Genomic DNA, 26,700 nt, shown 5'->3' on the forward strand with positions numbered 1-26,700 from the left:
TTCCTGACTTCAGTACTCTTTTAATAGCTTCCCAATATCCTGTTCTGAATTGACATAGATTTTGCCAAGATTGTAGGAGAATGATGACAAAGGTTCTGCCTTTGTATAATCATCCTCCCCACCCCCCATTCAAGAATTTTAAATAATCTTGCTCCTTTTATTCATTTTTTCCCTTCATTCTGTTGTGTGTGTATGTGTGTGTGTGTGAGAGAGAGAGAGAAAGAGAGAGAGAGAGAGTTTGTTCAGTGCCAGGAATTAACTACAGCCTCTCATATGCAAGGTCTGAGTCTACCCCTTTAGTATTTAAAAAAAAAAATGAAAGGGAATGATAGCACAGTGGGTAGGGCGTTTGCCTTGCACACAGCCGACCCGGGTTCAATTCCCAGCATCCCATATGGTCCTCTGAGCACCGCAAGGGGTGACTCCTGAGTGCATAGCCAGGAGTAAGCCCTGTGCATTGCCAGGTGTGACCCAAAAAGCAAAAAAATTAAAAGAAATGAAATAAAGAAATGAAATAAAATGAAGGCCTAGTCCCACCTTTCATTTTTATAAAACACTATAATTATAATTGATAATTCCAATATCTAAAGTCTTTTTTTTTTTTTGCTTTTTTTGGGTCATATCCAGTGAAGCTCAGGGGTTATTCCTGGCTTTGCACTCAGGAATCCCTCCTGGTAGTGATCAGGGATGCTGGGTCCATGTGGGATCAGTCCATATGGGATGCTGGGAATCCAACCCAAGTTGGCCGCATGCAAGGCAAATGCCCTACCTGCTGTGCTATTGCTCCAGCCCCCCAATATCTAAAGTCTTTAATAGGCTATTATGCTAAAAGTTGCTACTGATGCACACTTAACATGCTTACTCCTGTAAAAAATTACAGACTTTTACAGGGTTTTTTTTTTTTTTCTTTTACTGGGTTTTGAGGGTTCTATGGGCACACTCAACTATGCCTTGTCCCTGTGGGTTATAAGGAATTCCAGTAATGTGCTTAATCTGCCATTCATCACAGAAATCTCAAAGTTTTACTAGTATAGGCTGGGCCATTGCCAGTTTTAATGGCAGAAGGAATGCCCAAGACAAAAAAACATTGTAGTAGGAAGGAGCAGACTGCCTTGGTTCTCTCAGAAGACATGGGAACAGCCCATATGAAGTGAGAATAAGTATCTATAGCTACATGGAGAATAGGTTTCTTAGGAAAGCACGTGACGTGAGTAATATCCATTTTCCATAATTCATTGGTTTGTAGGCCTCAGGGATTCGCTCCAGCCACATGGGAGGTACAGTGTAAAGGAGCACAAACAGAGCAAGCACGGACAATATGCCTGGCTTCCCGCATAGGGATACGATGGTGAATATGAAGGTGGTGGGCGTTTGTGTGTAAGGCCTGGTGCTCTTCTGCAGCAGAGGTAAAAATTGGCACCACCAAGACATCAGCAGCTTCATTTCCCCAAGTCATAGGTCCAGGAAGACCAGAATGAGATCTAATATGAGTAATAAAAGCAGGTTCAGAGGGGGCTGGAGCCATAGCACAGCGGGTAGGGCGTTTGCCTTGCACGCGGCCAACCTGGGTTCGAATCCCAGCATCCCATATGGTCCCCTGAGCACTGCCAGGGGGTAGTTCCTGAGTAAAGAGCCAGGAGTAACCCCTATGCATCTCCAGGTGTGACCCAAAAAGCAAAAAAAAAAAGCAGGTTCAGAGCACTTTTGTAAAAGAGTTTGTAGCTCCTTGAGCAATTGTTGAACTATAGGATTAGGGGCATTTAGAGAAGCCATCACAATGCCAGGAAAGAGACCAACCACATAAGGTGAGTCAGAGACTACATTAGCAAGTCCTGGCACATGGACCAAAGTGGCAAGTTCCACTTGCTGGGCAGAGGTATAGTTAGTGTGTACTGTTGTGGTTAGAAAGGGTCCAGAAATTCCGCCTTCCCTGAGGCAGAGCCATCAATATAGTGTACAGGAGCCTCAGGAATGGGGCAGGAGCGAATGATGGAGAAATGACAAATGGAGGTCTTTTGAAAAAATCCCAAGTTTTTCCTGCTGGATAGTGAGGAGGAAATTTCTCCTGAAAAATCAGCTAAAGCTCTTTGCAAAACATTACTGAGGGGCAAGATGGAGGCAATTTCTTTCGCAGGGACAGGGAGAACAATGATATGAGGATCAAATCCCAGCATGGCAAGGGCTCTCAGTCTTCCTTTTTTTTTTTTTTTTTTCAGAATAGGATTTTATTTTATTTTGTTTTTTAAAAAATTTATATATTTTTAATTAGTGAATCACCATGAGGGTACAGATACAGATTTATACATTTTTGTGCTCATGTTTCCCCCATACAAAGTTTGAGAACCCATCCCCTCAGCAGTGCCCATTCTCCACCACCGGTACACCCGACAACCCTCCTACCCTCCCCAATCCCATCTCCCCCAATCCCACTCTGCCACTGTGGCAGGGCATTTCCTTTTGTTCTCTCTCTCTCTCATTAAGTGTTGTGGTTCTCAATAGAGGTGTTGAGTGGCCACTGTGTTCAGTCTCTAGACCACATTCAGCCCACATCACCCTTCCCCCGCATGGCCTCCGACCGCATTATACTTGGTGATCCCTTCTCTGAGTTGCCCTCTCCCCAGAATGTGAGGGCAGCTTCCAAGCCATGGAGTCAACCTCCTGTACTTATTTCTACTATTCTTCTATTACACCCAAGAATAGGAGACTAACACTCAGTCTTCCTTTAGTTATGAGTTTAGCCATTAACTCAAAGTAAGACACAAGAGTGTGAGACTCTTCGTTATGCAAATGAAGCCACTGTATGGGGCGCGAAAGCTGTGCTAATGCAGCAGTGGGTGACTGGGGGTTATCAAAAAGCAGGAGCAAACCGAGAAAGATGGGATTTCTGGAGTCGGTCTAGAAAAAATTCTAATTCTTTCTGAGCCTTTGGGGTTAACTGCCTAGGACAGTTCAGGGAGGAGTCACCTTCAAGGGTCAGGATTAGATTACTGGGAATGCCTAGAGAGTGGAAAACCCAGTTAATGTTTCCTAGCAGTTTTTGAAGGTCATTAAGGGTTTTAAGTTTATCATGGCGAATAGAAATTTTTTGAGGTCATACAGTAGTACGCTCAAGAACATAAGCTAAATACTCATAAGGAGAGAGCATCTGTATTTTTTCTGTGGCTATTTGTAACCCAGATGCGGGTAGACGAGTTATAACATCCTCATACAATCTTTGGAGCTCTCCATCAGAAGAACATGCAAGCAAGATATCATCCATATAATGAACAACATAAGCCTGAGGAAACTTGACACGAGAAGAGCGCAAGATCAAGTCAACAATATACTGACACATGGTAGGGAATTGGTCATTCCCTGAGGTAGAACAGTCCATTGATACGTGAGCACAGGTGTGCACTATTAAGAGAGGGGACAGAGAACACAAAATGCTTACGATCATCTGGGTGGATGGGAATGTTGTAAAAACAATCTTTTAAATCAATGACAACCAGTGGCCAGTCTTTAGGAATAGCAGCAGGGGAAGGAAGGCCGGGCTGAAGAGCCCCCATGGGAACCACGGTGGAGTTAATGTCCCGTAGGTCAATCAACAAACGCCACTTGCCTGATTTCTTTTGGACAACAAAGACGGGAATTCCATTCTGAAAATGAAGTTTCAATATGACCCAACTTCAGTTGTTCTTCTACTGAAGATTCTAACACCCTTAAGTTTTCATTATTAAGGGGCCACTGGGAGGACCACCCAGGGGTGTGGGATTTCCACTGAATACGGAGGGGTGCTGGGTGTGAAGCCGAAGCAGCTTCAATCAAAAGAGGAGTGGCCTCAGAATCAGAGCCCACAGTGGGAAGTGGGACAGGAATCCTAATCTCTGCATGCCATTGCTCAAATAAATCTCGTCCCCATAAATTCAGAGCTATGAGTGCTATGTAGGGCTAGAAAGTGGCTGTAATGCCCTTGGGGCCAATACATTTTAACCATCTGGCACTCTGCCGGACAAAGGAAGAAGGAATCATGCCTACTCCATGCAAACCGTAGGGGATTGCCTGCACGGCCCAGTTATGGGGCCAATATTGGTAAAAATTGACTCGTCGGATCCTGAGTCAATCATTCCCGTAAATTTCTTCCCGTGAATCTCAGGAGTTAGAAGCGGATGGTTGCCTTCCCTCAGACGGGCAATACAGGCAATCATAGGATTAGTGCTGCCAAAAATCTCCCCTGCTAGGGCGAGTGGACAGACCTAGCACAACAAAAGGAAGTAAGAGAAGCTGAGCTGTCCCTTATCAAATGTCCAAAGAGTTGGCACCGTGATAACGATTGTTATTTCACCAGTATAATCAGAATCAAGGACCACAGTATGAACAGTAATTCCATTAATAGTGAAGCTGCTTCTTCCCAGGAGTAGGCCTATAGTGCCTTGCGGAATTGGTCCCTTCATACCAGAATTTAATTTGTAGGGGCACTGGGCAAGGGTTATAGTAATCATGTCAGGGCAGGAAATATCCGAAGCTGCTCTTCCTGCCGTCACTGGCTGCAGTGAGTCTACTGATGGGAGCTCTGAAACTCCACATTGGGGAGAGGGGCTACAACTGGGAACATCCCCTGATTTTGCGGGGGTCCAGGGGGCTGGCCCCCTTGCAAGTTTCCCGAATTGGGGTCAACAGCTGTATCAAAATTGAAGCGAAAATCTCTGGCCCAGTGATTTCCCATCTTACACCAGGGACAGGGACCAGGAGGTTTGAGCCTGGCTCAGCAATCTCTCGCCCAGTGGTTTCCCTTCTTACGCCGGGGACAGGGCCCATGAGGTGCTCTCACAGTAGCATGGTCAGGAGGCGCCCTGCAATCTTTACGAAAGTGGCCTGGTTTTCCACAATTAAAACATCTTTTCTGAGCTTATAAGGCATAGACCTCAACAGGCGTCCTGTGCCCCTCATGTTTAACAGAACCAACATCCCAACATGCTTTCAAGTAACATATTATGTCCTCCTTTTCCTTAATAGGGCACAAAATGGCCTGGCAAACCTCATTAGTGTTTTCAAAGGTCATTTAGTCAAAAGCTCCTGAGTTTCCCTACCCTTAACCTGCATTTCAATGGCTTCCATCAACCTTCCTATGAAATCTGCATAAGGTTCTGAGGTCCTCTGGACAATCTTTGTAAAACTTCCCTTAAATTCGGCATCTCCATCCATTTTCTCCCACGCACACAGGGCTGCATCATGGACATGAGCAAAAACAGCACGAGGCAAGGTGACTTGCCTTTTTGGGTCGCACCATTTCCCTTCACCTATTAGCATCTCATAAATCAATTTAATCCCTGAAGATTTTCATCCATCATGGCATAGGCCCTGAAGCCTTGCCTTGGCCTCATCACTGAGCCACATCCTTCACTGCAAGTACTGAGAAGGGCTTAAACACGTCTTATCGACCATGTGAAAATCTTGAGATACCCAAAGAGCCTTTTTTACTCCAGTCTGTAAGAAACTCTCTACAGTTCAGAGATGTAGGTCCGTACGAGGTACAGGCCCTTTTGAAACGACTGAGTGAGTCCATTCTTAACCCATGATAAGATGGAGGCTGCTTCTTCTCCATCTGGGCTGGGATATAGGGAGCACGTCCCGAGTGGTCTGAGCTACTCTCTGACTCAGAATCTGAGAGAGTGGCAGCAGACTCATAATCCGTATCATTTTCATTTGATGCACTAGAAGTGGAGCTATATTCAGCCTTAGAAATATTTTTACTATGAAAATCCTTTCGAGACTTAGGTATGGGAGGAGCCGAGGCCATATTATCACTAATATTCTCCTCCTCTTCATTCTCCTCCTCCTCAACTGTGTTTTCCCAAAACAGGAGAATAGAATCAATAATCTCCCATGTAACCCAGAATTCCATGGGGATCTTAGTCCCTTTCTTATATGCCATATAGACATTTTTCTTAACTTTTTTCCAAATCTTGGTTTCAAGAGTTCCTTCATCTGGAAACCATGGGTTTACCTCATAAACTACTTTAAAGCAGGACCGGAATTGGTCTCTGGAAATGCAGAGTTCTGGGTAACCTGTTCTGCGGGAGAGACGCTGAATTAAATCCATATATGACTTGGCACGTTCATTCTGGCTCGAGAAACTATGAAAGATCTTGGGAAGACCCAGAATCTGTCCCATCTTAGTGGTGGATAGCTGCTAGGATTCTAACTCCCAGCACCCTAAAAAAAAAAAAAAATATATATATATATATATATATATATATATATATATATATTTTGTTATATATATTCTCCCACTCACTTTCTAGAGTAGGGGTACACCGAATGCTATTCTTACCTTTAGTTGGTAGTTTCGTGCCTGCACCAAGGATGCCAGCTGTCAAAAATTACAAAGGCGCTCGAGAGGGGCATATGTTTTGTTGTGTTGTTCTGTTGTCCTCGGTGCTCTTGAGCTGCTGTGTAAGGACCAGATCGGGACAGCTCCTCCTTGTGCTCTGCTTCTGTGTGTGCCACTGTGCTCTCTTCTCTTTGTCTGTCTGTCTGTCTGTCTGTTTGTCTGTCTCTGTCTCTGTAGTCTCTTCTCTGGTCTCTTTCGACCTCTCTCTGTCTCTGCTTCTGTGTCTTCTCTGTTCTTCTCCCATGTCCTTTCGTGTGTCTTCCCTCTGTCTCTTCTGTCTTCTGTCTCCCCCCAGTCTTAGTTTATATAGCGAATTACATAGGGTGGTGACACAAAGGTGGGTTGAACGTTAACAAATCAACAAAGAAGGGTAAAACCATTTCTCAAGGAGATTAACAAAATGTCATTTAAGATTACTAGGAGATCCGTTCAAGGGTGGGGCCCAAACAAGGGTGTGTCAGGGTGTGCCCCTTTCTTCCTTCCTCAGCTAGTAATCCACTTAAATAGTTATAGTAAATTTACTTCTAATATTTCTAGCAATGTCATTCTGTATGAGCACAGAAAGAGATATATCAGACTTAAAGTTTGGATCTTCCTGAGGATATTCACTATATATTCCAGACCACAGTCCTCAGGCCAGGTTAGTCTTTCTAACCCCAGCAGGGTCCTAGTCTCATGATTACTTTTGGATCATGACAACATTTGTCTATGACCATGCTCTCAACTTATATTTGAGTATTGTGGTGCTTTGGCCTGGCTCATTTCAATGCCAGGGTAGCTCACAGCTTGCCCTGGGTCCATTCTGTCCCTCATCAGGACCGTGCTTTTGGGGTACTAGGAACTAAGGGCAACTGAGTTGAGAAAGCAGATGCCCGGGAGTAAATATTATTGGAGTCAATTGGCTCCCAAGCTACAAAGCATAACATTAACTGTCTTCCTGTGTCCATACAGAAAGGACATTGCTTTAAGGTAAATTGAGTTCCCTGTGGCAAGGCTAAAAGGACAAACCCCATGTTATCCTACAACTTCCTTAAGGGTGTATGTGTAGTATGGGATTATGTTCATCAAAGTTTGTGGGAGAAAACTGCCTGAGATGCCAAAGGTTGTTGTAAGCCCAGATCCACAATAAACTAATTTCTCAGTTAAAAGAGTTTTTTCAGATTTTCTGTGAATGTGAATTCAAGTGAGCGATAGCACAGCGGTTGGGCGTTTGCCTTTCACGCGGCAGACCCGTGTTCGATTCCTCCGCCCCTCTCGGAGAGCCCGGCATGCTACAGAGAGTATCGAGCCTGCACAGCAGAGCCTGGCAAGCTACCCATGTGTATTGGATATGCCAAAAACAGTAACAATAAGTCTCTCAATGAGAGACGTTACTGGTGCCCGCTCGAACAATTCGATGAGCAATTGGATGACAGTGACAGTGACTTAGAGGCAAGAAAAGAAAGACTGTTTTCCTTAAGGACAGATTTTGATTTATCTATCCCATAAAGATGTATCTCTTCCAGGGCCTGACAATTTTGAGGACTCCTATTCTAACTAGCTATCTTAAAATTGCCATTAAAATCAGCAATACTATTGGGCTGGAGAGATTCTTTAGTGGCAGGGTGCTTGCCTTGAATGTGGCCAACCTGGGCCCAGTCCCTGGCACTCCATATGGTCCCCCTGAGCACAGAAAGGAGTGACCTCGAAGAAAGGACAAAGAAGTAAACCCTGGGCACTGCTGAATGTGCCTCAAAAACAAAAACAAACAAGCCAAAAGTAAAGGCATGTTTCTAAAACCAACAATACTAAATATCCAGAAATGTACTAATAGGCATAGGGGAGCTGCTAACTTTAACAAACACTTACTACCCTGAAAATATATTCCCCTTTATTTGTGGTCTCTGAGCATTTTCCAAACCTTTCTCCAAGGAAAGTCACTGTGCACTTTTTTTTCTAATCGCATGATATCTTATGCATAACTTTTTATGAATTTCACGCTCAAAATGTTTTCAAGGTATCTGGTCATATACCCAGAACTGGCATCAAAGTCCATTTTACGAAGTCTTTAATCCTCAGTTTAGAAGGTGGTATCTTTTTACAAATCTGAGCTTCAAAGTTTAAAATCTTTTATCTCCTACTGTTAACATAAGCCTAAATTTTCTTTGCCTAACTTCCAAATGCTGGCCATGGGATAGGATTACACAGCGCTGGGAGCAGTCCCTGGACATGATCGCCTAGCAACTGGAAATTGGGAAATCTGGGCAGAGGAGGCCCAGTCCCGATCTGAGCAGGCTTGGCGGTCTCAGCCCCGGATCCCACACACCTGGGTTCCTCTGCCAGTACCTTCATGCATGAGGCTCATCCGAACGTGTGGAGAGGGGCCTTGAGCATGGCATCCAGAGACTTAAAGCAAGCTCCCAGAAGAGAGTGACACAAAGAGTCTCTTGCCTGCACGCGTGACTGTCTTCCACGGGGCCCCTCGGAGGGGATGGGCTCCAGCTTCCCTCCTTGCCCCGAGCAGAGCTCCCGGCAGCCAAAGACCTCTGGAACCTAGGCACAGCCATGCTCAAGGCCCCCTCCACATGTTCGGACAAGCCTCACACATGAAGTTACCGGCAGAGGAACCCAGTTGTGTGGCACCCGGGGCTGAGACCTCCAAGTCTGCTCGGATCAGGCCTGGGCCTCCTCTGCCCAGATTTCCCATTTCCCAGTAGCCAGGCGGTCACTCTCAGGGACTGCCCCAGGCGCCGTGTAATCCCATCCATGGCCAGCATCCAGAGACTTAAAAGTAAGCTCCTGAAGCATTTCTTATAGCCTATTCCTCCTCTGGAAGAACCTGGCAAACTACCGGGAGTTTCCTGCCCACATAGGAGAGCCTCGCAAGGTTGCCATGGTGTATTAATATGCCAAAATCAGTAACAAGCTGGGTCTCATTCCTCTGATTCTGAAAGAGCCTCCAATGCAGCATCGTTAGAAAGGGCTAGTAAAAAGAGGCTTCTAAAATTTCAGGGCTAGAATGAATGAAGACGTTACTGAGACCGCTCGAGAAATTCCACGATCAACGGGATGATGATGATGATGATGATGATGATGATGATGATGATGATGATGATAACTTCCAAATGAAACAGAAAACCATTCCAAAATTAAATTACTATGTAATTCCACAATCCAGAGATAAGTGGAACAAAATATCTCTACTCTTTTAGCAGCAATATCACAGGGGGGGCTTCATAGTGTAAGTGATAAAGCACAACCTTTTTATAAGTAACTAGCAAAGTGGGAAAGCATTATCAGAATTTGTTCAAGCCAGTTATGAAATGTGATGGCTGTATAAACTGAGGCTAATGATTTCAAATGTCTAAGCCTCTGTTTTTTCTCATGTAAAGTTTATAACTTGAGTCAATATCCCTTAATTTATCTAAATAAGATACATTATTTCTTATCTAGATATAACCCTAAATTAAGTTTTAAATTTTAAGACTTGTAAAAGTATGAGTAACTAAACAGCAAGCATAATTACTTAATCACATGCAAAAGTGGTTACTGTTAAAGAAGAACAATGTGGGCTCGGTGAGAAAGTCCTGGGGGGTGAGGTGCTTGGCTTATATGCAGCCTACTCCCGTTTGAGCCCCACCACTGTATACGGTCTCCTAAGCACTGCCAGAAGGGAGGCCTGAGCACAACCAGGTGTGGTCCAAAACCCTCCAGGAAGGACCATGATGTATGCAGACTACTCTGAAATGGCTGACATTTGTGTTTGGGTACATACATATAGATGGGTCATATACGTGGACTAGATATCTACAAAAAACACATGTAACTATGTATCCATGTAATTATATGCTCTTATATATTTATATATAGATACTATATGTGCGGGCTGGAGAGATAGCACAGCAAGTAGTGTGTTTGCCTTGCATGTGGCCGACCCGGGTTTGATTCCTCTGTCCCTCTCAGAGAGCCGACAAGCTACCAAGAGTATCTTGACCGCACGGCAGAGCCTGGCAAGCTACCCGTGGTGTATTCGATATGCCAAAAACAGTAACAAGTCTCACAATGGAAACGTTACTGGTGCCCGTTCGAGCAAATCAATGAGCAACGGGATGACAGTGATACAGTGATACTCTATGTGTGCATAACACAGGTAAAAAAGAAAAAGGGAGGGTGCATATAGATAGGGAGAGAAGGAAGCAAAAAAAAAAAAGGAAAACAATGGTGGAAGAATATTCAGATGGCAAAAGCTAGAAAAAGTGAATGAATCTGAAAAGAGGATAAATGGAGATTCTCCGTACTACTCTTACAACTTTTCTGTAAGTCTAAAATTGCTCCAATATTATTTTTAAAAGTGTTACGAAGTAAGTGTTTAAATAGCAGCTATAACCTTGGCTACATAAAACAGAAGCATACTGTTATTCTATCATGGGAAGTGAAGGAAATCCAGGAAGGAATATTATAAAGTTATCACTCACCAACTGTTTCAGTATCACATATGTTTGTTGCTATAAATCCAAACTGATCTATTTGAATTCTCTATTAATGATGCGTTTCAAAAGTAGTTCATAATGTGGAGTATCCTAAGAGGTAAAAACTGCAAGTAAAATTTTGAAGCCAAAGGTAATTTGGGAAGAAAGCTCACCTGAGCCAATAAAGCATTCCAACATCAGCTCCTGGCCTCCTGCACTCTCCCCCAGCCGACCATCGGGAGTCTGAACACAGAGGAGCCAGCAGTGGAGGAAATGTGTGTCTGGTGGTTCCCAGCTCTAGGAAGTGCAAATTCAGCAGTGACGGAAAGCCCAGAACTCTGTCTTAAATGCTGGGGCATAAATCTCATGCTTCTCTCTTCCTTGCCAGACTATTTATGTTCAGCTTCTTAGGATGTCAAAATAATAGTTAAAATAATACTAACTATTGAGAATTAAGCCCGCTATTGGATAAAAGGTTGAAAATTTCTTCAACGAAATAATCAATGTGACAGAAAAAGAGCGTGCATCTCTTTGCTTGCTTTCTTGAAAGACCTTTTAATTTTAAACACAGCAGGAAATAAGATAATGATTGCAAAAAGCCTGGCAGGAGTCTAAGAGGTTTATTCTACATCAGTTTCTTTAGGATCATAGGCAGAGAGTTGAAAGTCAAGACAATTTTGAAACAATAAATATGTGATATTGAACAAAGACCTCAATACTAATTAAATTCCATTTTCCTTCAAGTTATCTAATTTTCTTATATATTCTGCAAAAATATTTCTCTGAAGCCTGAGCGAGAGAACACTGTAGAGCAATGTTTTTAGTATTTTCACCTCAAGCTACATAAAATAGAAAGGAAGACGGTATATATTATATAATATCATGTAGCAACTGCAACAAAAACAAGTCAGTGACATTTAAAACTTATTCTCACTTACTTTTTAAAACCTTAAAATCTCAACTTCAAGTGCAGAAAGCAGATACCTTTTATAAGAGTTAAGTGACCCTGCTGCAGGCCTTCTCACTCAAATAAAATCTAAAACTTTGGTATGAGGTGATTAAACTATTCCTAGGGCACCCTTTTACTCTAAAAGCCTCTGTAAGCGATTGAACTTCTAATTTGAATAATTGCATTCCACCGACATAAATTCCCTCTGTAGTTTCAACTCTATGCAATATCAGTCTTCATTTCCTCAGTTAAATTAATGTAGAGTAACGTGGGTGCTTCTTTAAAAAAAAAAAAAACAGTATCTACTTTCATAGTAACCTTTCAGCAACTAGTAGAAGTGATTCATGTGCACTAGAGGGGAAGAGGTGAATATGAATAATCATTAACCAACAATTTGTGCCAGCATTCATTGTGTGCAGAGTACAGCAAAACGTTCATCCAGTTATATGAATTTACCTATACAACTTATAAAAAGAATCAAGTTTCACAAACTGACTCTATTTTCTACCAAAGCACTAAAAATTATTTTCACTTATAATTTATCTTAAACTAGCTGTGACTCTCAAACTCAAGACTCTTACTAGAAGCAATATTCTAGCATGATACTTGAGAACTATACATTAATATTGGAAATCAGGACCTACTAACTAGTGTTTTTATTTTATTTTTTTTTTAATTTATTTATTTTTAATTAGAGAATCACCGTGAGGGTACAGTTACAGATTTATACACTTTTGTGCTTATACTTCCCTCATACAAAGTTTGGAACCCATCCCTTCACCAGTGCCCATTCTCCACCACCCGTGAACCCAGTGTCCCTCCCACCCTCCCCAATCCCATCTCCCCCCCACCCCACCCTGCCACTGTGGCAAGGCATTCCCTTCTGTTTTCTCTCTCTAATTAGCTGTTGTGGTTTGCAATAAAGGTGTTGAGTGGCCGCTGTGCTCAGTCTCTAGCCCTCATTCAGCCCGCAACTCCCTTCCCCCACATGGCCTTCCACTACAATGTAGTTGGTGATCACTTCTCTGAGTTGACCTTTCCCCGGAACGTGAGGCCAGCCTCGAAGCCATGGAGTCAACCTCCTGGTACTTATTTCTACAGTTCTTGGGTGTTAGTCTCCCACTCTGTTATTCTATATACCATAGATGAGTGCAATCTTTCTATGTCTGTCTCTCTCTTTCTGACTCATTTCACTCAGCATGAAACTTTTCATGCCCATCCACTTGACTACAAAATTCTTGACCTCCTTTTTTCTAACAGCTGCATAGTATTCCATTGTATAGATGTACCAAAGTTTCCTCAACCAGTCATCCGTTCTGGGGCATTCGGGTTTTTTCCAGATTCTGGCTATTGTAAACAGTGCTGCGATGAACATACATGTGCAGATGTTGTTTCGATTGTACTTTTTTGCCTCTCTGGGATATATTCCCAGCAGTGGTATTGCTGGGTCAAATGGGAATTCAATATCTAATTTTTTGAGAGTCGTCCAAATTGTTTTCCAGAAGGGCTGAACCAGTCGGCATTCCCACCAGCAGTGAAGAAGGGTCCCTTTCTCCCCACATCCTCTCCAACAGCGGTTGCTTTTGTTCTTTTGGATGTGTGCTAGTCTCTGTGGTGTGAGGTGGTATCTCAAAGTTGTTTTGATCTGCATCTCTCTGATGATTAGTGATGCAGAGCACTTTTTCATGTGCCTTTTGGCCATTCGTATTTCTTCCTTGGTAAAGTTTCTGTTCATTTCTTCGCCCCATTTTTTGATGGGGTTGGATGTTTTCTTCTTGTAGAGTTCAACCAGTGCTTTATATACCATTGATATCAACCCCTTATCTGATGGGTATTGTGTAAATATCCTTTCCCATTCTGTGGATAGTCTTTGTATTCTGGTCACTGTATCTCTTGCGGTGCAGAAGCTTTTTAGTTTAATGTAGTCCCATTTGTTGATCTCTGTTTTTACTAGATTGCTTAGTTCCGTGTCACCTTTGAAGATACCTTTATCTTCAATATCGTGGAGGGTTTCGCCGGCTTTGTCTTCAATGTACCTTATGGTTTGTGGTCTAATGTTGAGGTCTTTAATCCATTTTGATCTGACTTTTGTGCATGGTGTCAGGTCAAGGTCTAAACCCATTTTTTTGCATGTGGTTGTCCTAACTAGTGTTTTTAAAATAAAGAAGTAGTGGGGCTGGAGAGATAGCACAGCGGGTAGGGCGTTTGCCTTGCACGCGGCCGACCCGGGTTCAAATCCCAGCATCCCATATGGTCCCCTGAGCACGGCCAGGGGTAATTCCTGAGTGCAGAGCCAGGAGTAACCCCTGTGCATCGCCAGGTGTGACCCAAAGAGCAAAAAAATTAAAAAAAAATAAAAAAAAAATAAAGAAGTAGTTCTTTAAAGTGGAATTCTGAAAATGAGCTTTACCTACTTAATCCCAAACCAAAAGAATTCTGAAAAAATCTCAAAGAAGCTTTTACATAAAAATTGTTTCCCCAAGTGAGTTTCCAATATGTATAATATAATAGTACACATATTAGTATATTATACATACATATAATAGTATGTATCCAATAATTTCTAGAGACTGACACCACATGTACCTTTAACGAGATTCAATCTTTCAACCTTTGGATTGGGGTGGGGGGTTGGTAGAATGGGCCGATTCTATAGTGTTCAGGGGCTACTCGTAGTTCTACTCAGCTCTCACCCCACTCATGCTGGGGAACCATATGTGTGTCATTTTCAGGAATCAAATCAGAATCAGCCAAATATGGGAAGCACCTTAGCCCCTGCACTATTTTTCTGGCTCCTCAATCTTTGGACTTTGTTAAATAACATGATTCCAAGTTGCCTTTAAGACAAAGATCTCTAGAGCGATGACTTGATTGGTCCTAGGCTGTTTTCAAGCCCAGAGACAGCGACAATAGAACAAATCCTTCCAGAACTCAGGGAGTGTGAGAATTTCAAACTATTTCAACTTTGTTAGGTGAGACTCAAAGATTATATAAACTTGAAGGCAAAAAATTTTTTTGAAGACAGAATTTAAAAAATTTAGATTATGGGGGCTGGAGCGATAGGACAGCAGGTAGGGTGTTTGCCTTCCATGAGGCCAACCCGGGTTCAAATCCCAGAATCCCATATGGTCCCCTGAGCACCGCCAGGAGTAATTCCTGAGTGAAGAGCCAGGAGTAACCCCTGTGCATCGCTGGGTATATCCCAAAAAGCAAAGAAAAATAAATAAATAAAAGATTTAGATTATGTCTAGAATTACTTATATGCCCTTAGACTCACAGTGGTTGGTGGTAGATGTCCTTACCTATTCACGATTCCTTCTTCCCCGCATACCTTTGCCAGAACCGCCTTATAGGTAATATACTTTCTGATCTACTGACACTGGTTTTGGCCCCATGGTTTGCTTGGACCAGTAGGATGGGCAGAAGAGTGGAAATTCAGAACAGAGCCCTTCTAAGCTTGAGTGTTCCTACTCACTTATCCTCTCATGTCCCACTATTCCAAACCAAGAATACACTGTAGAGAGCCTGGATCCTTCAGTCTGTGATCCACAGTGAGAGTCACATCAAATACGCTGAACCAAATTGTTGCCCTGAGACACAATATCTGATTCACAGAGCCATGAGCAAGAAACACAGATCTATAGATAAGCCACAGAACTCCTGGCACTGTTGCTAGAGGAAAAATTAAAATAGTGGCCAACATTACAAGGGTGGAAGGTCTTATTTTCCAGTACTACCTTATTCCAACTTGTAATTCCCCAGAATCCATTCTCCAAAATAGTATGCCAAACAAAATCAGTTTTTGTTCCTGAATAAATCAAGCTTTGACCCGATATCTATCTAACACCTTGACATCTTCTTTATAATTTGAGGATGTGCCCATCAGCCAGGATTAATAATTCTTTAGTTCCCTCTACTAAAGTAAATGTACACTGAGGAAGACATCTGTATCTGATTTACCATCTTCCTGTACTCCTAAAATAATATTTTAACACTTTTTAGTTATTGGATAAATAACTCCCTGTTCCAACTCACAGTTACCAGTTGTTTTCACCGAGTACATAATCCAAAATAATATCATGAGTCACAAAACTATTCATCTATTTGAAATGCCAGAAACTGTGCATTATTTTTTTTCCCTACCTGAATACATAGGAGTGAAAAAGTGATGTTCAATAACTTGACGCTCAAGACAACTTACACCAAAATGAATTCCTTCAGCATGACACACAGAGGCCCTCTTTAAATCCTGAGATGTAGAATAGATAAGTGGATGACGGCCCGGCAAGCGTGAAGCAGAGTCGTGCCAGTGCCCAAACACACAATTCCAGGGGCCAAGCAGCCCATTCACTGCTGTACTTGCTCCCCTGGGTCTCTTAAGCCACACTCCTCTGTGTCACTGTCTGCAGCTCCCTGGCCCGTCACCCTCCCCGACCCAATCACTTCTGTTCTTTTTTTTTTCTTTTTTTTGCTTTTTGGGTCACACCTGGCGATGCACAGGGGTTACTCCTGGCTCTGCATTCAGGAATTACTCCTGGCGGTGCTCAGGGGACCATATGGGATGCTGGGATTCGAACCCAGGTCGGCCGCGTGCAAGGCAAACGCCCTACCCGCTATGCTATCACTCCAGCCCCCACTTCTGTTCTTTTCTTCAGTTCTTTCCCACACTTTTTCACTTTCTTACCACTTGTTCTCTCCTACTTTTCTTTCCCATGTCTGACCCTTGGTCCAAAAAGGACAGCACCCCACGTCCAAAGAGTGCGTGCTCCTCAACAACGGCTCAGGCGGCTGCCATTCACGACAGACTTCCCAAGCCTCAGAGGCAAGAACAGCAGGTGTGTTCCTGCAGTTTGCTCGGGGATTTCCAGAGGGGTCCACACATCCTGGAAACGATTTCAGTATTTGTGTTAGTAGAGAAATTTGTAACAATAATTTTTAATTCTTCGTCCAGAAATTTTGCTGAGCTCTATAAGCTAGATGTGTTCAGTTCATCCAAACTGATGCCCTCGACTGTGCTAAAATTAATCAGCCTGTCTCATTGCAATTTCTGCTCCTCCAATCAGTTTTAAGTGTGATTTAGTCAAAGCTAATTAAATCGTAAATAGTTATATTTAGAGTAAATGAAAATTCTTAAAATACAGACTCAGCTGTAAAATGTTTTCCTTTCTGGGCTAGAGATAGGACAGCACTTAAGGCACTTGCCTTGCACGCAGCCAACCTGTCATTGCATGTGGTGAAACTGTTTCTGCCGAGGAGTGATAGCTAAGTGCAGAATCAAAAATAAGTCCAGAGAACAACCAAGTGTATCCCAAACACAAAACCAAAGAGTTTTCCTTTCTTCTAAGAATATCTCCTCCCCTTTATTCTAAAAATGGTCCCCACGCCATCCAGGAAATGCATCCCCTACTTCATACTAAAAGCCCATAATATAATGTGGTTCATACAGATACTGCCGTTTTCCAACAATATCAGGTTAGAACTATCTCCTGGTAAAACTGGGCTGATTCTCATAATCTGTATTGCAAACCATAAAATAGAGAGAGAGTAAGAGGGAAATTGTCTGCCATAGAGGCAGAGGAAGGAGTGGGATGGGGGTAGAGGGGAGGATACTGGGGACATTTGTGGCAGAAAATGTACTCTAGTGGAGTGATGGGTGTTCGATCACTATAAGACTGAAACTCATTATCATGCTAAGTGAAATGAGTCAGAAAGAGAGGGACAGACATAGAAGGACTGCACTCATTTGTGGCATATAAAATAACATCACATGAAGCTGACACCCAAGGACAGTAGCTACAAGGGCCAAGAGGATTGCCCCATAGCTAGAAAACTGCTTCATGAGTGGAGGGGAGAAGGCAGATGGAATAGAGAGGGGATCACTAAGAAAATGATGGCTGGAGGAACCAGTTGGGATGGGATGCATGCCGAAAATAGATAATGGACCAAACATGATGACCTCTCAGTGTCTGTGTTGCAAGCTATAATGCCCAAAAGTAGAGAGAGATTATGGGGAATATTGTCTGCCATGGAGGTAGGGGGAGGGTGGGAAAGGGGGGTATACCCGGGATATCGGTAGTGGGGAATGTGCACTGGTGGAAGGATGGGTGTTTGATCACTGTGTGATTATAACCCAAACATGAAAGCTTGTAACTATCTCACTGTGATTCAATAAAATAAAATTAAAAAAAAAAAAAGACTGAAACTCAAACAGGAAAGCTTTGCAACTATAGATCAGGGTGACTCAATAAAGAAAGAAAAAAAAAAAAGACTGGGTTGATTGTGACTCCTTAACCTGCGGGAACAAAGTTTATCTATATTTGCATAGATAAGGGCACACAACCCAAACTGAATCAATCACAATTCATCCCCTTATACTTTTCAAACCGAAAGTAAGGAGAGAGGAAAGATTTCTCCCTGGCAGTGATGAAACTGGGCATCTTAAGGCAAAAGAGCTGCCAGAAGCCACAGTGCTCTGCATTGTGGAAAAAGCTGGTCTGAGAAAATGAAGCCAAGATTCAGATCGAAGCAGACACAAGACTGAGCTTCCTGGCAGTGTTCATGTCCTTGCTTCCAGTTATCCCTGATGACTGCCACACTCCTGCCTTCCAACCGGGTACATAGTAAGTCTTCCAATGAATTCCCCTGTATAATTAAGCCAAGTCAAGCTGTTTTTCAGTAACCGGTTGAAAGGAAACTTTACATAATATAATAAACACACTCCAAGGTAACAAATATAATGGGGTGGGGGGAGGCGGGCATGGGGGTATTAAGGTCCAAGAATACTTTGAGACATACTAGTGTATCTAGAGCTAATAGCATTAATAAACACACTAGTGTATAAAGTGATAGCTATTTTTAACACGTCCTACATGGAGGGAAAACCTTGTCCTTTCATAAAAGTTACCTTTATCTTGCAAAGAATTTCCTTGGCTTAGCACAGTCGTGAAAACGGACATTCAGAAGGACTGTAATGGGCTAAAATCACAAAGATAGAGATATCAAACTGCTGCCTCATCAGGCTCTGCCAGTGTGGGCAAGCGCACCCCCTAGGAAACATTCAAATGATACGAGGGTGGGGTAGAGCAGCCTCAAGTGCAACTAGGGGGGACTTTGGGGGCTTTCTGTCTGTTCCATTTAAGACGGCAGATTCCCAGGGGAAAGAGTTGGGGGGCCAGGAGGGGACTGAGTGATTTTTTTTTTAAATTAAGATAATAAGGTAAATAAATTTGGGAACCTATGTTCTGGAATGTCAACAGTTCAATGTTATAAATTTTTGCTTAAGTAATAATGATAGTTGTATAAAAGAGAGCACTCAGGAAATTGGAGAAAATCATTGCTAGGCTCTCCAAACAGTGCTCAGGAGCCTCGGGGACCCCACCAATGATTCTTTGCCAACAACAGACAAGAGCCCAATGTGAGGACCCATGGATGTGATACTTCTCAGATTTGTAATGCGGGAACCTCGAAGGCCACACCCAGTGGAAGACCACAGCCAGTGATGCTCTGAGACCTCCAGGGATATATGCAGTGATGGAGGTCAGGAAAAGCCAGTAATCTAACTGCTCTGCTATCTCCAGGATTTTCTTCTGAAGAAAGTCACTATTAACTTAATAAACTGATTGCATATAGGATACACAGCAGGGCTGGAGAGAGAGGACAAAGCGTAAGCCACTTGCTTTGCACACATTTGATGGGGGTTCAATCCCAAGCACAGATGAGAATGATTCCTGAGTACAGCTAGATGTGGACCAAAAGCAAAACAAAATAAAATATATACATGTCCATGGACAGATAGAAAGTGAGCCAAAGAACCCAAATTTAGGCAACTATAAAACTTAGGCAACTATAAAGAAAGGAAGTTGTACTCTCCAGTAAAGTATTTGACTGAAAAATTCAGCAAGGAAACTAACTTTCCCTAAGGATTGGAGTCTAGAAATTGCTGCCAGGAAAAAATAAAATTAAAGAAGTAAGAATTAGAACTTAACAAGGAGGTCTCTGATAAACAAACTAAGCTACACTTAGGAATATAGCTATATACTTTTAAGTCCCTCTCCCTGTGTTTACTGGACTCCTGTCATACAGTATTTTGGGCACTCAATGTGAAAGAACCCACAGGGATGGCTCAGTGGCTAAAGGTGTCTGCCGTGCAAGCGTGCGTTTAGGAGTTCAATTCCTAAGGCCACACAGGCGCCCGGCAGCAATCTTGGCAGTGCTGTTGCAGCAAAATATGTGATCTCTGATGCACAGCCAAGTGTGTGAACATCACAATAAAAACATGTGACACACCCCCATAATAGTGAGCATCGCAATTGAAAAAGGTTAAGTGAACACCACAGAGGCTGGCCCACATCCAAAAGAACAAAAGCAACCGGTGCTGGTGTGGAGGTGGGGAAAAAGGGACGCTCCTTCATTGCTGGTGGGAATGCCCACTGGTTCAGCCCTTTTGAAAACCAGTATGGACGTTTCTCAAAAAATTAGGAACTGAGGGGCTGGAGCAATAGCACAGCGGGTAGGGTGTTTGCCTTGCATGCGGCCGACCCGGGTTTGATTCCCAGCATCCCATATGGTTCCCGAGCACCGCCAGGAGTAATTCCTGAGTGCAAAGCCAGGAGTAACCCTTGTGTATCGCGGATGTGACCCAAAAAGAAAAAAAAAAAAAGAAAAATTGAGTTCCCATTTGACCAAGCAATATCACTGCTGGGAATATACCCCGGAAATGCAAAAAAGTATAGTAGAAATGACATCTGCACTCAGATGTTCATTGCAGCACTGTGTATAACAGCCAGAACCTGGAAAAACTTAGTGCCCAGGAACAGATGACTGGCTAAAGAAACTTTGGTACATCTACACAATGAAATACTATGAAGCTATTAGAAAAGATTAAGCCATGAAATTTGCATGTAAGTGGATTAACATGGAGAGTATCATTCTAAGTGAAATGAGTCAGAAAGAACAGACATAGGAAGACGGCACTCATTTGTGGAATATAAAGTAACAAAATGGGACACTAATACCCAAGTATAGTAGAGATAAGGACCAGGAGGGATTGCTCCATGGCATTGAAGCCAGACTCACATGCTGGGGGAAAAGGCAGCTCAGATAGAGAAGGAAACACTTAGTAAAGGATGCTTGGAGGACCCACTCGGGACGGGGAATGTGTGCTGAAAGTAGACTACAGACCAAACATGACAGCCACTTAACACCTATATTGCAGACCACAACACCCTGAAGGAGAGAGAGTAAAAGGGAAGGTGCCTGCCACAGAGGCGGGGTGGGGTTGGGGGGTGGATACTGGGAACATTGGTGGTGGAGAATGGGCACTGGTGGAGGGATGGGTACTCGATCATTGTATGACTGAAACGTAAGCACGAAAGTGTGTAAGTCTGTAAATGTATTTCACGATGATTCATTAAAAAAAATTAAGTTTAAAAAAAATAAGAAAAAGAAAATAAAAAGGTAAGTGAGCAGCGTGCCCGGGGATGTGAGAAACGCCCTGGCAAGTACATGTGTGAGCACCACAACAGCCCTGCGGGAATTCATCCACCAGAAAGTGTACCACCACCGAGTGTGATCCCCTGTGAGCGCAGATACAAGCACCCCAACTAAAACTGTAAAAGCCAGCAGCACTACCGCTGAGTGTGTGTCAAAATTAAATATAAACCCCCCAGTGAGTACCATAACCAAGACAAACATGTGTGACACCACACCCTTCCCATTATAACAACAACAGACACTAAGTAAGGGGTGGGTGGATTAAATAGTAAAATGTAACCTCCTTGATTCTACAAGTGTGTGTGGAGGGAAGGAGGGAAGATAAGCTAGTGAAGGGACCAGGATGACACTGTCATCCCGTTGCTCTTCGATTTGTTCGAGTGGGCACCAGTAACATCTCTCATCGAGAGACTTTTTGTTACTGTTTTTGGCATATCCAATACACACAGGTAGCTTGCCGGGCTCTCCGAGAGGGGCGGAGGAATCGAACACGGGTTGGCCGCGTGGAAGGCGAAAGTCCAACCGCTGTGCTACTGCTCCAGCCCAGGATGGCAGTAATAGATGGAAATGATCACGGTGAACAAGAACTGAGTGTTAAAAGTTGATAAAGAGATATACAAAACGACCTTTCAGTATCTGTATTGCAAACCATAATGCCCAAACAGAAAGGGAGAGAGAGCAGAGAGAGAGAGAGAGAGAGAGAGAGAGAGAAGTGCCTGCCATAGAGGCAGGCTGGAGTGGGATGTGGGGTGATGGAAGGGAAACAACTGGGGTCACTAGTTCTGGGAAATGTACACTGGTGGAGAGATGGGTGTTGGAACACTGTATGACTGAACTCTAATCATGAACAGCTTTGTAAGGGCCTATCTCACAGTGATGCAATTACAAAAAAAAAAAAAATGAACCTCTGTTTAAAAAAAAAAAAAAGAAAAACATGTGAAAGAAGAAAAACTTGTTAAAAAAAAAAAAAGAAAAGGAAAAGAAGTGACCAGTTTGATCTACTGATAAAGGAATCCTAAATTCCTTTATCGCAAGGGTTGGGTTCAGGATTTCCTGCCCAGGAAAAGGTCAGACCACTCTCAAACGCTGGAAGGAAAAGCAAATATTCAGAGAGCCTTACTTTGGGTTTTTGCTCCAGGGAAAAGCAGACACTTTAAGATCTCACTTATTAACACAATTTGGGACAAGATCTGTTTTCCAATATAAAAATTATAATAATAAAACAAATTCATTTGAATTGCTTATAACTGTTGTCTCTGCCCTTAACTAGATCTAACACAAAAAGGAAAAGAAAATCCAAACCGATTATTCTTTGTGTAATTTTAAGTTCTAGTATTTATTTATTTTAAATTTTGACATCCTTTACATTTTATTATTCATTTCATTTATTTGTTTTACTCAATACAATGAATTCCATGCATGCTAATAAGAAAAATCAAATCATATAAAATTCAGTCTTCAAAATTTCATGAATTGAGTTAAAAAAAAACTAGGTTCTAGATGTCAACTTTAGAGACTAATTCTAACTTATAGAAAGCTCCATTTGAAAGTTCTTTCAAAAATTTATCTTTTTCTTTTCAATCAGCAACATGCTTTAAAAAGTGCACTAGACTATCTAGAATCAGGGCTCTAGAACTTTCTACTTCTAAAAGCACATACTGAATTTAACTCAAACCCATCCTATAACTATACTAATTATCTGATCCTTGAAGATTATTTAAATGTGAACATTTCATTAAAATACTTCACCAACATCTCTTAAAATCATAAACCACCACCCACCCAAAATTAAACCCTAAAGTAAAATTATTTTAGACTCTTCCATTTATCACTCTCAAGGAAAACCAAACCAGACTTGACTGATAACAACGTTTCCTTATCTCTAATGTGATTACAACAAGACAGGATTTAGAAGACCTAGAAATAGAGTCAAGTTCAATTTCAGTTCCAGGTCATTTTGAAGACCTGTGCATACCCAGCAGAGAAATACGAGAGAAAAAGAGCCTTTCCGGTTCTGAGAAACAGTGGAAGGCGACTTGAAAGAACAGAGATTTCATTTCTTGTCACCTGCATGGAGGCTCCTTCCACTCTTGCCACGCAGGCGACCCGATCCAGGAAAGTCACTGCCACGGGCACGGCCACAAAGAAGCCTTTGCAGAAGGCCTTGAAGTACTTTCTCCCCCAGCCTTGCGCCTGAGCCATACCTGAAAACACAAAGGAAATCAGTTTGCAATCTGCCTCAGATTGAAAAAAGAGTGAACAAGTAGGGAAAAAAAGGAAAAGTTAACAAAGAATTTCATCTCCGCATAGTTCACATACTCCTCCCTATCATCATTAGAATAAATTTAACTCCAAGATCCTACAGGCAAATACATGAATAACGATGACTTTCTTCAGTTGCCTAAGTCAATGTGGTAAGTTCAGTGGAAAATTTCTCCTCCCCAAAGAGTAAGCTAGAAAAAGTGAGCATTCCAAAAGCATTCCTTTGCCGTGGCTGTGATGGCACCGATGTGCATTTTACCCCTAATCTCTGTTATCTCGCACAGCAATAGAAGTTTCCGTGGAGCCTGTTGACTGCCCACCTTTTCTGGAAACTAAGGGAGAGCACATGATTGATTGGGTCTGAGAAAGTGCATACGATGAAAATGAGTACAACCTCCTTTTCCAGCTTCCCATTTCAGTATGTCTGTGATAAGAGGCAGTAGGAGGAATCGGAATACCCGCCTCCTAGGAAAGGCAAAGCTTCAACTTAAAGATAACAAAGCAACAAAAAACAAGATCCTTGAGCACCAGCATCTTGGAGCCACCAGAACGGTCTCACATTGCTTACATGCAGATCAATAATGAGACAGAATCACTTTCTATTGCATTTAAACCACCGCTCTATTGACTTTTGTTACAGAAGCTAAACAGATCTGAACTAATTCAAAAATCTATATAAAAGCAAGAAAAGAATCACTGCATGTCAATACATATATAGCTAATTATCAACAGTCTCTTTGCTCTATAACCAGTTGATAAGTTTCCAAGTTTTCTAGGGATACTCTCTCATGCAATGCAAAACAAAATAAAGGAATATCAAGACATGCTACCTTAAGGGGGCTGGAGTGATAGCACAGCGGGAAGGGCGTCCGCCTTGCACGCAGCTGACCCGGGTTCGATTCCCAGCATCCCATATGGTCCCCTGAGTATGGCCAGGGGTAATTCCTGAGTGCAGAGCCAGGAGTGACCCCTGAGCATCGCTGGGTGTGACCCAATAAGAAAAAAAAAAAAAAAAGGACATGCTACCTTAAGTTTAAGGCACTTGCCTTGCAATTAGCCAATCTGGGTCAATTCCCCCCTCCCCTCCACCCCCCCCACCACAAAGGGTCACTTATCACATCACATAAGGTGTAATGCCTGGAGCACACCCTGAGCACTGCAGGATATGGCCCAAGCCACACCCCTCCCACCCAAAATAAAATGAGATTTGAGCTGAGACCTGGGTATTTCAAGCAAAAGGAATATCATGTATGAAGGCTAGGAGCAGAATCAAATGTGACTTTAAGAAGTTCATCATGGATGGACTATATACAAAATTTATTATGCTAATTACTCATTTCTAATTCTGTAAACATGTATTGACTTTCAAACATCAAGCTAAGTGCAGGGTATTTAAAGATGGCTAAATGTCAACATTCCATTTAAAAACTCTCAGTGAGCAGTACTATATACATTTCCTACATAAAATTATATAAGCACACAAAGTATTTAAAATAGAAAATTATCTGCATTCATTATTTAATTGTTCAAGAAACACTTCTACACTACGTGAATAATAATGAGCCTATCGAGACCGAGGAAAAGCAGTTTTATCCAAATGGTTACATAACTACTTCTAGATGCTGAAAATGAAGACACAGATAACTCTTCTTTGAACTTGGTTTCTAAGATTTTCAAACGTGGTCCTGGGCTGCAGAGATGGCACACAAAACTAGCACACATGCTTTGTTAGACGAGGCACAACTTTGATCCCTCCAACAGCATAGTCCCCAAGTATCACCAGGAGTAACCTCAGAGAACCTAGCCACAAGTAGCTTCTGAATATCAGGTGGGTTCGCCACCAATAGAAAGGTTCTAAGAAATCACTTTAATCATAAAACTGTATCACTGTATCACTGTTGTCCCGTTGCTCATCGATTTGCTCGAGCAGGTGCCAGGAACGTCTCCATTTGACCCGGTCGCTTGGGGTTCTGCTTGGGGCGGGGAGGGAGACTTAACCCATCCCCCTCCAAGGGGCCCCAGTGAAACATAAATCAGTAGGGAAAAATGCTATTTAAACTGTACTTTTGTTTGTCTTTGTTTTGTGGACACAACTGATAGTACTCAGACACTATTTACTTAAACTGGTCCTCAGCAACGGGGGAGGGGGATGAGGGGAACAGGAGTACTCCATGGGGATGCTGAGAAGCTAGCCAGGTCTGCAGCATGCTAAGCATGTGCGCTGGCCCTCTGCGCTATCTCCCCAGTCAGTAATGCTCTTCTTGATCTCTTTCCCAGTACAGTAAATAAACCTCACTTTCTCAGTCCAAAATCTACTGCTCTAAATAGAACAAAAACACTTGGGTAAGAGTGTTCTCTACTGAGGCAGTAATCAATACATTTAACTGATGTCAATTCTTTTATGAGACAATGAAGGCTCTACCAGAATATTACATGTTTTTTTAAAAAACTTGAGAGTTGGAGGCTATAAAAGAATATTATTCTTCTTTAACCTGAGAGTTCTGAAGAGCCTCAGATTCTTACTTTTCTAATAACCCATAGTAATAAGCACTTTAGTTCAAACAGGGGGGAAAAATGCTGACAATTCATATCACAACCAACTCAACTATTTTAAGTAATTTTAAAGTTAGTTTTAAACACACAAATCAACACTTCCACAAAATATTGAGCAAAAAAGACATTTTGATGGTCATGTCAAATAGTTTTAAACAAGCAAATGACTCAAATAAGGAAAAAAATGTTGCTGGAGAGATAATGAAGGGATTGAGGTGCTTGCTTTGCAACCTGGGTAAACAGCGTAAAGGGCTAGAATGTAGGACTTTTATTATTTTATTATTATCATTATTTTTTTAATGAATCACCGTGAGATACAGTTACAGACTTACACACTTTTTTCATGCTTACGTTTCAGTCATACAATGATCGAGTACCCATCCCACCAGTGCCCTTTCTTCACCACCAATGTTCCCAGTATCCCCCCCACCCCACCTCTGTGGCAGAGCATTCCCTTTTGTTCTCTCTCCTTTAGGGTGTTGTGGTCTGCAATACAGGTATTAAGTGGCCATCATGTTTGGTCCATAGTCTACATTCAGCACATATCTCCCATCCCAAGTGGGTTCTCCAAGCATCCTTTACTTGGTGGTCCCTTCTCTATCTGAGCTGCCTTTTCCCCCAGC

At 42.4% G+C, this 26,700-nt stretch overlaps 1 protein-coding gene across 2 annotated transcripts in view; it reads right to left on the minus strand.

Annotated features, from left to right (window-relative positions):
- Positions 1-26,700, minus strand: part of IMMP2L (inner mitochondrial membrane peptidase subunit 2) — a 920,367-nt gene that overhangs the window by 853,035 nt on the left and 40,632 nt on the right. For both annotated transcript variants that reach the window (XM_055134369.1, XM_055134376.1), the window contains exon 3: positions 23,330-23,466. In XM_055134369.1, the coding sequence (XP_054990344.1) occupies positions 23,330-23,464 (135 nt within the window). In that variant the 5' untranslated portion in view covers positions 23,465-23,466. The remainder of the gene's footprint in view (positions 1-23,329; positions 23,467-26,700) is intronic.

The sequence above is a fragment of the Sorex araneus genome, chromosome 1, assembly GCF_027595985.1.
Source record: "Sorex araneus isolate mSorAra2 chromosome 1, mSorAra2.pri, whole genome shotgun sequence".
NCBI classification, from domain to species: Eukaryota; Metazoa; Chordata; class Mammalia; order Eulipotyphla; family Soricidae; genus Sorex; species Sorex araneus.